Source organism: Sapajus apella, unplaced genomic scaffold (genome assembly GCF_009761245.1).
Source record: "Sapajus apella isolate SASKATOON/1434 unplaced genomic scaffold, GSC_monkey_1.0 scaffold102, whole genome shotgun sequence".
NCBI lineage: Eukaryota > Metazoa > Chordata > Mammalia > Primates > Cebidae > Sapajus > Sapajus apella.
Genome location: NW_022437042.1, coordinates 2,228,951 through 2,243,862, shown reverse-complemented (window position 1 = coordinate 2,243,862; position 14,912 = coordinate 2,228,951). Strand labels below are relative to the sequence as shown.

At 40.3% G+C, this 14,912-nt stretch overlaps 1 protein-coding gene across 4 annotated transcripts in view; it reads right to left on the bottom strand.

Moving 5' to 3' along the window:
* DOCK11 (dedicator of cytokinesis 11) overlaps window positions 1-14,912 on the bottom strand; it is a 189,154-nt gene that overhangs the window by 82,317 nt on the left and 91,925 nt on the right. For all 4 annotated transcript variants that reach the window (XM_032258339.1, XM_032258341.1, XM_032258342.1 and 1 more), the window contains exons 17-23: window positions 13,147-13,331; window positions 12,990-13,055; window positions 11,175-11,267; window positions 8,689-8,812; window positions 4,451-4,572; window positions 3,570-3,656; window positions 2,472-2,561 (exon numbers count right to left, since the gene is read on the bottom strand). In XM_032258339.1, the coding sequence (XP_032114230.1) occupies window positions 2,472-2,561; window positions 3,570-3,656; window positions 4,451-4,572; window positions 8,689-8,812; window positions 11,175-11,267; window positions 12,990-13,055; window positions 13,147-13,331 (767 nt within the window). The remainder of the gene's footprint in view (window positions 1-2,471; window positions 2,562-3,569; window positions 3,657-4,450; window positions 4,573-8,688; window positions 8,813-11,174; window positions 11,268-12,989; window positions 13,056-13,146; window positions 13,332-14,912) is intronic.

The following is a 14,912-nucleotide window of genomic DNA, read 5'->3' as shown; positions in this document are numbered from 1 at the left end:
GATTATTATACTTTATCTTTTTGAGACAGGGTCTCTCTCTGTGGCTCAGCCTGGAGTGCAGTGGCATGATCACAGCTTACTGGAGATTCAACCTCTCAGGCTCAAATGATCCTCCCACCTCAGCCTCCCAAGTAGCTGGGACTACAGGCATGCACCACCACACCCAGCTAATTTTTGTATTTTGTGTAGAGATGGGTTTCACCATATTGACTGGGCTGGTGTCGAATCCCTGGGCTCAAGCAATCTGCCCACCTGCGTCTCGCAGGGTGCTGAGATCATAGGTGTGAGCCATTGTGCCTGGCCTATTATACTTCTTAATGATAGTTAAGAACATATAACCATATGGCCACCACTTGTTAACTATCTCCCTTCTACTCTTCCAACAGTGTGTTTTCTATATGGGAAGAAGAATGACACTTTAAAAACCAAAGTCACATCATGTCACACCTTTGTCCAGAGCTCCATAAGGCTTCCTATCTCACTCAGAGGAAATTCAAACTCTTTGCCATGGCTTATGAGGCCTTGCCCGAAAAGCTCCCAGCAACCTCCCTGAGGTAATGTCCTATCACTCTGTGCGCCAGCGACACTGGGATTCTTGCTGTTCCCTGAGCACACCAAGCCAAGCTCCCTGGGGCCTTTGTACTTGCTGTTCCCAGCCCTCCCTCAGAAATCCACATGGCTGGCACTCTCGTTTCTTTTAGGTCTCTGTTCAAATGTGCCTTTACTAGAGAGATTTTCTCTGGCCACTTTTTTTTTTTCGAGATGGAGTTTCGCTCTTGTTGCCCAGATTGGAGTACAGTGGTGCGATCTCGGCTCACCACAACCTCCGCCTCCCAGGTTCAAGCAATTCTCCTGCCTCAGCCTCTCAAGTGGCTGGGATTACAGGCATGCACCACCATACCCGGCTAATTTGTATTTTTAGTAGAGACAGGGTTTCTCCATGTTGGTCAGACTAGTGTCAAACTCCCAACCTCAGGTGATCCACCTGCCTCAGCCTCCCAAAGTGCTGGAATTACAGGCATGAGCCACCACACCCAACCTTCTCTGGCTAGTTTAAAACAGGAACCCCTTGTAAATCCCTGCTCCCCTTTCATTGTGCTGGTTTTCTTTATACAGTTATTACCATATGAGATGACATATATATTTATTCACTTATGTGTTTATTATCTGTCTCAACAAGTAAACTCTTTGACAATAGGGATATTATTTGTTTTCTTCACATACATTTCCAATGCTTAGAATGATGCCTGGCCCATAGGAAGCACTAAAGAAGTAAGGGTGGCATGAATGATTACTTTCTGGCAGATACCCTCATCTATTTTTGTTTTAAACAGAGTCTTACTCTGTCAACCAGACTAGTGCAATCTTAGCTCACTACAACCTCTGCCTCCCAGGTTCAAGCAATTCTCCTGCCTCAGCCTCCTGAGTAGCTGGGATTACAGACGTGCGCCACCACACCTGGCTAATTTTTGTATTTTTGGTAGAGATGGGGTTTCGCCATGATGGCCAGGCTGGTCTTGAACTCTTGAGCTCAAGCAATCTCCCTGCCTCAGCCTCCCAAAGTGCTGGGATTACAGGTGTGAGACACCATGCCTAGCCCCATTATGTAATTTAAGTCTCACAACCACCCTACAAGATGGGCATTATTGTTACCCCCACATCACAGATGAAGAGACAAAGTCTCAGAGAAGCAAATTGGTCCTGGTCAATTACAGAGTTAGTAAGTGACAGATGTGGGATACAAACTCAGTTGATGATTCCAGAACCCATAGATTTGATCATCTCATATTACCTCTCTAAAAGAAATGTTCCTGAGTATATCATTCAGTAATAGCATATGTCCAAAGGTAAATCCTAAAGATGTTTCATTTAAAATAAAATTTCCTCAGACTTGCTATGCCTATCTTACTAAAGGAACAATTAAAAGAAGAGAACCACTGTCAGGCAAGTTATGATATGCACTGTAGTCCTAGCACACCAGGAAAAAACAGAGTCTGTGGTAAGATGTAATATTTCAACATGTGTCAAATATGTCTCTTTTTTTAGCTGGCCCATTTGTTAGTCTATCACTTGTGGACACAGGAATCATTTCACATTTCATACCAAGCCAAAGGGATTCCATTCCTCCTGGCCCTTTTCCCCACAGTATCCTCCACCTTCATTGGGCAATAAGCAGGAAGAGAAAGGCCCTTGAAAAATCAATTTATGGGCCTGAAATAAACATTTTCATGAGAGTTTCAAAATTATGATGTTGCATTGTGGCTATTACATATTCTTCCTAATGTTGCCACTCTGCTGTCTGCTTCTAAACAGCCACATGATGGAAAAATACATAATAGAAAGTATTCTCTCGAGGAAATACAGCCAAACATATTTTAAAGTGTCTGTTTGCTTTCATTTTTTGCACACCAAAATGTGGCAACAGAAAGACATGAAAAATAAACCTTTTGCAGAAACTGCTGTTCATTTACCTTTAAATATTTAATGAGCTCCCCTGGAACTTCTTTCGAGCCTGACTGAATCAGCTGGCAATGATGGAAGAATTTGTGCACATGCAGATCCTGGAACACAGATGGAAACAGCCATATGAAATTTGATTCATTATCCTTAAACGAAAGCTCTCTACCTCTCCCTCCTCCTGCATCTTGCAGACCTATTTATCTGGTATTCTAATGCCCAAGCTCAGCAGCTCTTGAGCACCACACATAGCAGCAAAACCAGGTAAATTTGGCATGTACCTAACCACACGGGGTAGGCCACTATTTATGCCCAATGAGCTAAACATTTATCTGATTCCGATTTTGACTAGTGTGTTCTGTAAAGTTGGGCTGCTTCTCCATTTTAATGAAATAAGCAGGAATAAAGGTCTGAACTGAAAAAGATAAAGACTAATAAAGATCAGAACTGATAAAGAAAAGATAACAGCAGGAAGTTAGCAGAACGATAGTCTCAGGCATTCAACACCCAACTTTACCATGGCATTGCACTGGCAAGGGAGTCCAGCTATCCTATATGGAATCCACATACATTGATTTTGTAGACAGCATGGACTACATCAGAAACTAGAATAATGAAATGTGTGTTTTGACCCGATTCCCCTAATTACTGCTCTGTGACCTTGAGTAAGTCACCCAACCTGCCTGAGCCTCAGTTTCCTCACCTATAAAATGGAGATTATGGCTTCCACATTCCTTTCAGAGTCTGGTGAGGCTCAAATCACTTAATGAGAATAAGAAGATCATGTAATTTGAGAGGAGCTAGAATGACCTTTGTTTTTGTTTTTGTTTTTTTTGAGACAGGGTCTTACTCTGTCTTCCAGGCTGGAGTGCAGTGGCACAATCATAGTTCACAGCAGCTTTGAACTCCTGGGCTCAAGCAATCCTCCTGCCTTAGCCTCCCAAAGTACTGGGATTACAGGCATGAGTCACTGCACCTGGCCTTATTTCTCAAGGTTTTGAGAAAATCTTGCAGGTCACTTCTTCTCTACTGCTGTAGGAATCAAATGTGGTCTATTTTAATCAAACAAACTCAAGTATAAAAATTGACAAAATTCAAATGATGCAACTTACTTGAGTGTAAATGGTAGATTCTAAGTGGCTTTTAATCTTCAACAAAGGCTTTGCACCATCTACCCATTTAATATCGACATTACATTGCTGTGAACAGAAAATTGAGTTTCTGTAACATAACAATGATTAGATGAACAAAATATATAATACCTTTATGCATTTAACCATTTTTTTCAGAAATGATGTATTAATTTCATACCAAGAGATTACTGGAGAAAATACCCTGCCTTTAGAATAAATGTATTCTAAATCATTTTAAATTTCCAATCCTTTGCAGACTGATATTTTAATAAATTACAATAAAAATGAATTACTTAAATAATTTTTTAAAATGACACACAAAATCTGAGCCCCCCACCCCCTTTTTTTTTTTTGAGATGGAGTTTTGCTCTTGTCACTCAGGCTGGAGTGCAGTGGCATGATCTCGGCTCACTGCAACCTCCACCTCCCAAGTTCAAGTGATTCTCCTGCCTCAGCCTCCCCAGTAGCTGGGATTACAAGCGCCCACCACCAGGCCCAGCTAATTTTTTCTATTTTTAGGAGAGGCAGGGTTTTGCCATGTTGGGCAAGCTAGTCTCAAACTCCTGACCTCAGGTGATCCATCTGCCTTGGCCTCCCAAAATGCTAAGATTACAGGTGTAAGCCACTGCGCCCATGCCCCACTTAAAAAAATTATTATTAAAGTCAACAGACATAAAATTACTTTGTAAAACTACTATAAATTCTAAACATGTATATTCCATGTTCATCTATGCTATGGACCAGCACTGGCCCTCAGACCCCCACTTTGAGTAACATTGTGCTAAATAAATGAGACCAACAGAATTCTATTTTTTACACATTTAATCATGATTGCTTCAACGAATGCAGTATTTTCCTACCCTTCTTGATTCTGCATCATTCAGATTCAAGTAGCCTGGGGGAAGATTGGCGGAAACTGGCAGCTGCTGCTCAAATGTGATGATTCTACCATCTTTCAGCAAAGGTACCCAGGCAAACCCAACTGCCAAGATAATAACCAACCGTGAGAAATGAAATAACGAATGCAATCAGCTACACAAATGGATGACTTCTAGGGGCCAGGGTAGGGTGGTGATGTCTCCAGGGATCGGTACGTGGGAGTTCAGGTGCTAGACAACTGAGTACTGGGGAAGGAACAATGGGTTTGGATTGACTCTGAATCCCAGCCTGGTCACTAACGAGTTATGTACTCTTGTTTCCTTGACCATAAAAATGGGAACAACAACACAGCCTTTCCATTTACAGGAGTTATTGAGAAACCAGAGTGAGATAATATATGAAAACACTTTAAAACTTTAAAAGTGCATCAATATCATTATCTTTACACTGTGGGAAATATTTTTGGTAGATTTATTTTTAAAAGGCTCAGATGGCTGTCATCCATTTTACATTAAGAGTGCAGAGTCTCACGGCTGAGACTATTTCAGATAACAATCACATGTTCCAAATTTCTTATGGCAACCCTAGGTTAAGGAACTACGGAAAATTAAGGTCACAAAGTCACAGTTACTCTCCATATTTATACAAGGCAGTAGGCATAAATCATTTAGTTGGGCAGAGTTTTCCTGATTACAGAAGGAAGAGCTTTAGGTCTAGGTAGGAGAATGCAGCCAGGAAATAGTGTTTATGACTTGAATCCATCAAGAGATTTTCTCCAATCTCTACATTTCTTAACAGTTCTCCCCCCAAAGAGCCTTTTGGCTTTTAATTAGAAAACGCATCATGTTCTAGCTAAAAAAGCCAGAGCCATCTGTGTTGTTCAAGTTGAGTGGTGTCAGTATTTCCATTATAGAGATTACTCTGGGATTCAAGTGTTTATAACTCAGCCATAAAAAAGCTTGCTCTGGACTGGGTTTTGGCAAATGAGAGAGGGTATTGGCTGGAGAACACTTTTTAAAGCCACTGCTTTCTGATTCTTTAAAATTCTTCGTGTGACTCTGTGTGTGTGTGTGTGTGTGTGTGTGTGTGATACTGTGAACACAGAAGTCAACACAAATCTGGTTACGATGTTTTCATTTATGTGTTTAATTTGGCAAATGCTTTAATTCTTAAAAGGAGACTAAAACATTGCTTCTCTAAGTAGACTAAATGGCTTTCTCAGACTACGAAATGTGCCTGACGGGCATCTTTACTAGTTCAATGACAGAAATGGTTTACCCAGACCTTTTCTATTATAAAAAGCAGAGGAAAGTAACATGAGCAGAAGCGCCATTCGAAATGACTCTGTCAAAGTAGTTAAACTAAAATCTTGACAAATGAGAAAAGATTTCCAGCCCAGAAAATAGGAAAATAAAAGGAAAATATATTTCTCATTCTTAGGCAACATTTTCAAATAGCGATTTTTTATTGAGACCTCACTCAGATATAGCATACATCTATTTAAAGTGTACATGTAGTGGTTTTTAGTATATTTTCAAAGTTGTATCTCCATGACCACTACTTAATTCCAGAACTTTTCATCACCCCCAAAATAAACTCCATAGCCCTTAGAAGTCACTCCCCATTTCCCTCTTCTCCCAGCCCCTGGCAACCGATAGTCTACATTTTGCCTCTGTGGGATTGCTTAGGCAACATTTTTGTACTGTAAATTAATCAGAGCACGACCAAGTGTGTCCCCTATTCAAAACTCATAGAGAGCACTTGGAAGCTGTAAAGGTACCATGTCAAGCACACCATCTGGCTCAAAGGTGGGAAGCCACTTAAAGAATGGACAGTTAAAAGTGATGAGTGGCACATGGAATAACCATTTAATGTTCCACTGAGCATCTTGCCCACTTCTATCTAGGATTTGGATAACAAATCATTAATTTAGCTTTCAGGATGTACACATGGTCATGAGTTCTCATCATCCTGCTAGTTTTCTTCTTAATCATGAAAGCCCTTACCCTGAATGAACTGCAATTTCTATGGGGATAAAGAAGAGGTCCATAGTACCCACAAAGGGAACTCCCTCATATTCACTCCTGCTGCCTGATGGGCATCACTCCAATGTCTCACTAGCACCTAAAACTCAACTGATGCTGTCCCAAACCTGCCATCCCCACTCACAGTTTTGCAACTGGCAATACCTTTTTTCCAACCACCCAGGTTTGAAACTTCACTGCTAACTAAATCATCTCTCTCAAAACCAATCACTTGCCAGGACCACTATATTCTTCTTCTGTACTTCCCTTTCTCTCTGTCCCCCTGCTACTGCCATAGTGTGGCCTCTTCCTTTCCCGGACCTTTAAAATAACCCTCTTACTGGTGTTCCTTTCTTCCTCTTCCTGCTCCTACTCGCCTTGCCCATTATACTGCTGCCTGGTTGGTTTTCCTGAAAAATAGCTCTAATGTTTAAAACCCTTCAATAGCTCCATTGTGATGACAGAATAAAATCAAATCCATAGCCTGGTATTCAAGGCTTTCCAAAATCTGATGCCTCCTGTTCAACCTGACATCCTATGATCTCCCTCCTAGCACCCTGTGCTCCAGGCTTAGTGAACCACTCATGGTTCCCTGTCCATGCCCCTTAATACTCCGCCTCTGTACAAGCTGTTCCTTCATGATTCCCTGCCTTCCTGTCATTGTTGCATTATCAAACCCCACTCAACCCTTTAAGGCCTTACTCAAACACCATCTCCTCCTAGAAGCCTTCTCTGATTCCCGGCCACTTGTCCCTTCACCAGCTGAATAACTCGCTCTTCTGAGTTCACGTGGCACTACTTTCTTAAACATCACTTTCTATTTTGTATTATAATTGTTTACGCAGGACTCATTTCCCTTAGTAGATCATAGCCTCACTGAAGATGAGATCTGTGCTTGATTCTCCACTGTATTCTCCAAAGTGTCTACTATAATATCTTGTATATAATAAATACAGTTTGAGTATCCTTTGTCTGAAAATTTTTTAGGAACAGAAATGTTTCAAATTTCTGATTTTTTTAGATTTTGGAATATTTGCATTGTACCAGGTGAGTATCTCAAATCCAAAAATCCAAAATATGAAATGTTCCAATGAGCATTTCCTTTGAGGATCTGGCCATTGCTCAAAAAGTTTCCAATTTTGGAGCATTTTGGACTTGGGGATTTGGGATGCTCAGCCTGTATGCAGAAATATTTGTGGAATGAATGAGTGAATGAATGATACAGACTAGCCTGGATCTGAGTCTTAGGACATGCTGATGTTCATAAAGTGCTTGTGATACAAGCTGTGTTCACAAGGCCTTCTTTTTCATGTAAAGGTGCTACCCATTGGTTTACCTAAAGCCTTGGTGAATGGGCCTATGATGGGAACTTCACTACTAAAGCTTATTCAAGTTTGTTAAATCAGTTATCTTCTCATTAGAACCAGTCAGCCCCCAACCTCCCTCTGCCTCAGAGATGTCCCTGGCTCTGGGCTCACTTCCCTCTTCCTCAGTGAGCAGAACTGGAAAATTCTGGTTGCTGGGCAATTCTACATAAAATAACAAAAATACTGTATCACATTATGTGTTTCTCTTTGAGAATAGCAATATTACTTTATGTTGCTTATAGTAGTCTAAGCACACTGGCAAGCACATGGACAATGTTATTTGGTAGAAATGACACTAAAATGAACATATAATAGGGCTTTTACCAATGAACTTCTAAAATCAGAAATGTGGTTGATATGGTTTGGCTGTGTCCCCTCCCAAATCTCAATGTGGATTGTATCTCCCAGAATTCCCATGTGTTATGGGAGGGACGGGGCAGCGGGGTGGGAGGGGAATAATTGAATCTTAAGGGCGGGTCTTTCCCATGCTATTCCTGTGACAGTGAATAAGTCTCACGAGATCTGATGGGTTTATTAGGGGCTTCTGCTTTTGCTTCTTTCTCATTTTTCTCTTGCAACTGCCAAGAAGTGCCTTTCACCTCCCACCATGATTCTGAGGTCTCCTCAGCCATGTGGAACTATAACATCCAATTAAACCTCTTTTTCTTCCCAGTCTCAGGTACATCTTTATCAGTAACATGAAAACGAATTAATACAGTGCTTTTTGGTCAAGGGGAGAAGTGGTCTATAGTTGATGAAAAGAGGTTATATTCCAGACAATTCCATTTCAAATAACTGTAGAGAGAGACATTTAAAGAATACACATACCTGGAGTTTCAATTGTGTCTTGCTTTTTGGTTGTTCCCTTTGTGTTAATTTCACAACTTACATGATGAAAAGTGAAAAGCAAATGATGTTTTTGATGCAGGTGAATGGGAAGCTCAATTTTAATCTGAAACGAAAGCAAAATTACACATGGCATTTTTTTTTAATTCTCAAGTTGAAACTGTCAGACACTTAGTTCGGCTTCATCATAGTGTTCCAAAAATACTTCCTAAAGGACTGGCTGAGTGGCCAAATAGTGTATCATTTAAATATACTCCAAATGCTTTCTTGATCAGTTTCAGTTTGACAACAATATTCTGAGTTGTGAGAGTTGATTTATTACTTTTGTTGGAGAGTGCAGTGGATTCTCCTGGATTCAATTTTGCAGCAGAATTTTCTAAAACACTAAGTCAAAACCACATCCCCACAACCCAGGGATACCATGTAACTCAATCTGTGTCAATGAATGCAACCCATTTAAAATGAACACTGAATTTGAAAGGTTGCCTTTTTTCTAAGTTGTTGCTCTCTTTTGTGTGAAAAAACGAAGCCATGACAAATAAATATGCAAAAAGTAGCTATTGTCCTATGGTATCCACAAATTACAGTTTATAGAAATTTCTCTAGAAGAAAAACACAACTTTGCTCTTAAAGATGAAATTATCACCCATGACACATAAATTTAGTTTAAAATTAATGCTTGTAATAAAGTACCACAATTAATTTTCTAATCAGAACCCAACTGAATGTTTGTAATGTCTCCTGGAAGTATGTAAGAGACAAATTACAGATTTAAATGATTTAACGCACAAGCATATACCCACACAGGTACACATGCAAATACTCTCTGTCTCTCTCAGTCAATATACAGTGATTGATTGAAAAGCATGCTCATGGCCCGGCTTGGTGGCTCACACCTGTAATTTCAGCACTTTGGGAGGCTGTGGTGGGTGGATAGCCTGAGGTCAGGAATTCAAGACCAGCCTGACCCACACTTTGAGAGGCCGAGGCAGGTGGACCACCTCAGGTCAGGAGTTCGAGACCAGCCTGACCAACATGGAGAAACCCCATCTCTACTAAAAATACAAAATTAGCTGGGCGTGGTGGTGCATGCCTGTAATCCCAGCTACTAGGGAGACTGAGGCAGGAGAATCGCTTGAACCTGGGAGGCAGAGGTTTCAGTGAGCCGAGATCACACCATTGCACTCCAGTCTGGGCAACAAGGGCGAAATTCCATCTCAAAACAAAACAAAAAAAAGTTCATTTTAGGCATCCTAAAAATAATGTGGGTTACTTACTACATGATCAAATTTTCTGTAGTGACTGATGTTGGTTATAGAGATACACAAACAACTTGGTGATGGACATCTGGCCCAATTATCATTCATACAAGGCATGGTTTTGATGTTATAACTAATGTCTGTTTTAGGTATATTTCACTACAGAACATGCCTTTTCACAGCATCCAGACCATCTGGGTATGTAATGCTCTGCTGCACATAAATATGGGCATGCTTCCTCCCTGGGTGGCAAAAATACAAGGCAATACTCTCCCCCTCCCCATCCCCCATGAAACTAGGGACATTGGAGAGAAAGAAATGAGCAAGGCCTAAGGCTAGAATATAACGCTTCCATACAACAGCAGGTGGACATGGCAAAATCACCACAGCAGGGGGGATGGTTTCAAACCAAGCCAAGAATGGAGACATGCAGACTGAGAAGCAGCGACAGTAGAGAGTCTGGGATGGGATGCCCATCCAGCTTCCATAGAGACATACAGGAATTAAAAAGGAGACTACAGATTTGGACATGCCAAATACATACAGACCAGAAGTGACTGTGACAGAGATACTAAGACATGCTGAGAAGCACACAGAGATGTAGAAGTGGAGAAGTAGGAAGAAGGAAAGAGGGGCAGAGACAGGGCTTGGGAGACAGATACATGGTTTGAGAGGCCGAGTCAGGAGGGAGGGAGCACAGAGACTCAGAGACCCCACCAGACCCCTTCATCTGCTTTGCACCGAGGCACGCAGGCCAGCCAGTGGGATTCTCGTGGCCCAGCTGTATCACTGTCTCTCCAAGTATTTCAGTTACAGAGAGGCTACAGCCTACCACGTAAAACCACAAGGGGAAAGAGCTAGAAGGGCCTTCTGAAAATCTCTTCTGAATTTCTTATTTTAAAGTTGAGGAAATAGAGCCTCTGGAGGGGAAAGTGACTTGGTGTTACAGAGCCAGTGCTGTCAAAGCTAGGAGGGCTAGAATCCAAGCACCACTCTCATGTTTGTTTCCTGCATTGTGATCTCAAGCCGAAGAGTCCCTTAAATTTGGAGGTAAATCTACTACCATCAAAAGGCACCAAGGAGGCCAGTAGCACTCTGTTTTATTGCAATATTTTTTGTTTTCATGCAGGTAAAATGATGGAAATGATTCAAAGAGAAAAAGAATTCCAACCACTGCATTTTAGAAATGTCAGGATAATATGTTTTTACCTCATCATAGAACTCTGGATTTTGATTGTGATGCGAGACAACAGCATAAGCATTTGTGGTAAAAACGGACCCCGCAGGTTTTCCATAAATACACTGCAAAAGAAGGAAACAGAGTCACCACTCTAAATGCAGGTCTTTAAATGTGATGCCATGGAACCACATATAGTTAGAAGCATCTGTGAATACAGGGCCATGGCCAAGCCCACCTGGCTGTCACCATGAGCCTGTAAATTCCCAATCATTTACACAGTCACTCCAAACTCCAAATCAGATACCATGTAACTTCGCTGTATTGATGCTTCTGAATGTCTGGCCATCAAAGAAACACAGTCCCAAACTAGTTGACGGTAAGGAGCTGAACAGGCCTGGTCATTTGGAAGGGAGACAGTTGTCTCAAACCAGGCCTGTAAAGCTTACTTCTCTCATGCTACTTGCATTTCTTAATATGAGAAGCTCCCCCTCAACCAGTCAGCAACATTTGTTAAATGCTCTTTGTGCAGTGGGCAAGGCGAAGCGTGTTTTAAAAAGCTCGAGCAGACACATTCCTGACCTAAAGGAATTAAAAAACTGAATGTCTATTAAGCTACAGACAAGCTTGCTGTGCTCTCACATTTTTAAATGTGGCACTTTATGAGCCACATTAAAAAATATCACTGGCTTTCTGTTATACCAATAATATAAATGTAAGGCTTTCTATGGTTCCATGGAAAGATCTGATTTCATTTCTAGTGGGAGTTTTTCACTTCTATAGGCCTAATAGGCTCAAGGATGAATATGGAGTCAGCATGCCAATGCACTAATTGCCTCACTCTGTTACTTTAGAGCAAGCAATCCCGGCCAGCTAAGAGATGAAATTGAAACTCCATATGAGTGAATATCCAACTCTTCTTAAATATGGTTATGAAGGCAATTTGCAAGAACTGCTGAGAAGTAACCCAAGTATCACTGGTCTACAAAAGGATATTGCATGGAGGAAATAGAACAGTTGTTCTCATCTCCACTGAAGGGAGAACCAGAGAAAATATACAGAATCTGAGCCAGTGAATCCTTAAGTTTCTCTGTGAAAAAAAATAAAATAAAATCTCTTTTCAAAGGTAAGGGCTATTATTCAATTAGTTAGTCAGGGGCATTCCAGCCTCTTTCCCTAGGTGGTTTGAGTGTAAGAACAGGCATCCATCTGTCTGATTTAGGCTCATGCAAGAGAAATGGGGAGCTAGATAAACAATTTATGCTGGCTAGATATTCTGACTTCTCATTCAGGTCCCTGATTGATGGGTTACAGTTATAAAGAGTAAAAACATAAAGGCACTGTGGTGTGACAGGTATTTAAGGATTGCTGTATCAGATAAGGCTGGGATTCTGCTTTTCATAGACCACAGTCCAAGACTGGAGGCACCATTTGGCCAGTCATGGAGTAGAAGTCATATCTCAGATCAAAGCAGTCATGCTGTGCTTCTGTCAGCTCAAAGCCTGTTCAGATTTCAAGGAGAAAGGAGTTTATAGTCCCTTGATGGTTCCATTATAAACTATCAGGTCATAAGAAAACGACCTTGCAATTGGGCATTGAAGCAACTGCAAAATCAGAGTGGAGCAAAAGCCAAAACCTGGTATTTTTAAAGCTATATATGTTCCTAGCTTATTAATATTTAAGTCTTATAGTTAATATGTAAGAGTAGAAAAGAAAATATTACATTTGTCACTTTAGAACATTTTCTTTTTGATGTTGATACAAATTAAACTTAGAGCATAAGACTACTGAGTACCAACATCTCCATCCCTACTAAAAATATATGCCGATCAATATCGTACACAAACCTTTAGAGCACTAGTGTCACTTTCATCTGAATCCCGGAATTCCACACAGACTGCAATGTTCCTTGCCTAAAATGATTAATCAGCCAAAATGAGTCACACAATTAGAAGATTATAAATAATATTTTATACTCCAAAAATGTATAGTTTACACGGTTACCTTGGCAAATGTTTTCTGGCTATCATATTTTAATTGCAAGGGATATACATACAGATGGTTTTTGTAAATAGTAAATGGATAACAATATTTTGTCATTTCTGGAACAAACTCTTCAACCTCCACAGTAATATTTTGACAATTCTTTTCAAAAGGCTTCAGGGGCACATATGAAGAAGTAATACAATCTATAGTAGAGGAAAGAAACAGGCAAATATCATTCAATTAAATAATCATTAACACATTCCTGCATGTATAAAAATACACATGGATTGTATTCTCAAAGAGCAATTTACAAAACATAATTCTTAGTAATTGACAAAAAATCACACAACAACTTTAAGAACCCAAAAGGACAAGACTGAGTAGTCTGATGCTGATTTTAGCGGAACCCTTTATACCAGACGTGGATTGCTATTTCGTTCTCAATGTCGAGTGATTTGCCAAATATAACACATCATAATTTTGACAAATTTAAACTCTGCAAAGAAATTCATTTCATTTTCCCTCCTGTGGCAGCAATTTAGCTTTCGCTGCAAATTTTTATTGGTATCAGGGAAATAACAGTAAATTTATGCTTCCAATTAGCTCATGGCAAGTCACTTTTAAAAAGTTAACTTGGTGCAGGTGCAAATTTTCACCCAAGAAATAATGGAGGCCTTTTGAAACTACAGATCTTACGATGTGTTACCAATAATAAACTCAATACTCCTGACCGTGAAAAAATACTAAGCCTCAGAGAAGTTCAGCAGCATATGTTATTGAAATAGTCACTGTAGTGAAGGTTATTCATATACTTAAGGGGCTCTAAGAGTGCCGGTCCTTACTGAAGAGCAGTAATGATGAAGAAGAAAAACCTAGGGAGAGTCGGACCTGGGGATACTGTATTTTTTGTTGGATTTGCTTTTCTGATTATTATAGTCATGCATGCCTATAACAGAGCATCTGCAGGTAGTAAACGTAGACAGGGACAACTGCTCATTCCACTACCCAGAGATAACTACTGTTGAGATTTTGGCTATTTAGAGACAGAGTTTTGCCCTCAATGGCATGATCTTGGCTCACTGCAACCTCCGCCTCCTGGGTTCAAGTGATTCTCCTGCCTCAGTCTCCTGAGTAGCTGGGATTACAGGCATGCACCACCACACCCAGATAATTTTGTATTTTTAGTAGAGACAGGGTTTCTCTATGTTGGTCAGACTGATCTCAAACTCCCGACCTCAAATGATCCACTTGCCTCAGCCTCCCAAAGTGCTGGGATTATAGGCATGAGCCACAGCACCCAGCCAAGATTTTGGCATATTTTCTTTTAGTCTTGTTTCTATGCATATTTTATATAGTAATATGAAAATCCTACTCTATGTATAGAACTTTATCCTGATTTTTTGACATTTATCTGATGTCTCATTCCATTAACTCTTCATAAACATTGTTTTTAATGGCTGCAATAGAATTTCATGGTATCAGTGTAGCATCATTATCTTAACCACACTGACAGTGTTGGATTCTGATTGTTTCCAGCTTTCCTCCAATATAAATAACACTGCAAAGAACATCTTTATGGATCAATTCCTGTCTAGATTTCAAATTACTTCTTTGGGAAAAAATAATCCATTGTACTCCTTAGATGTTTTAAACTATAAAGTGGATGCCACTCCTCTGTTTACTATCCTTTACTGACTTCTCACTGTATTTAGAATGAAATTCCATTTTTAAAGGGATTGCTGCAGTCAATACAATTCCTTACATGACCTGATCCTTTCTATTTT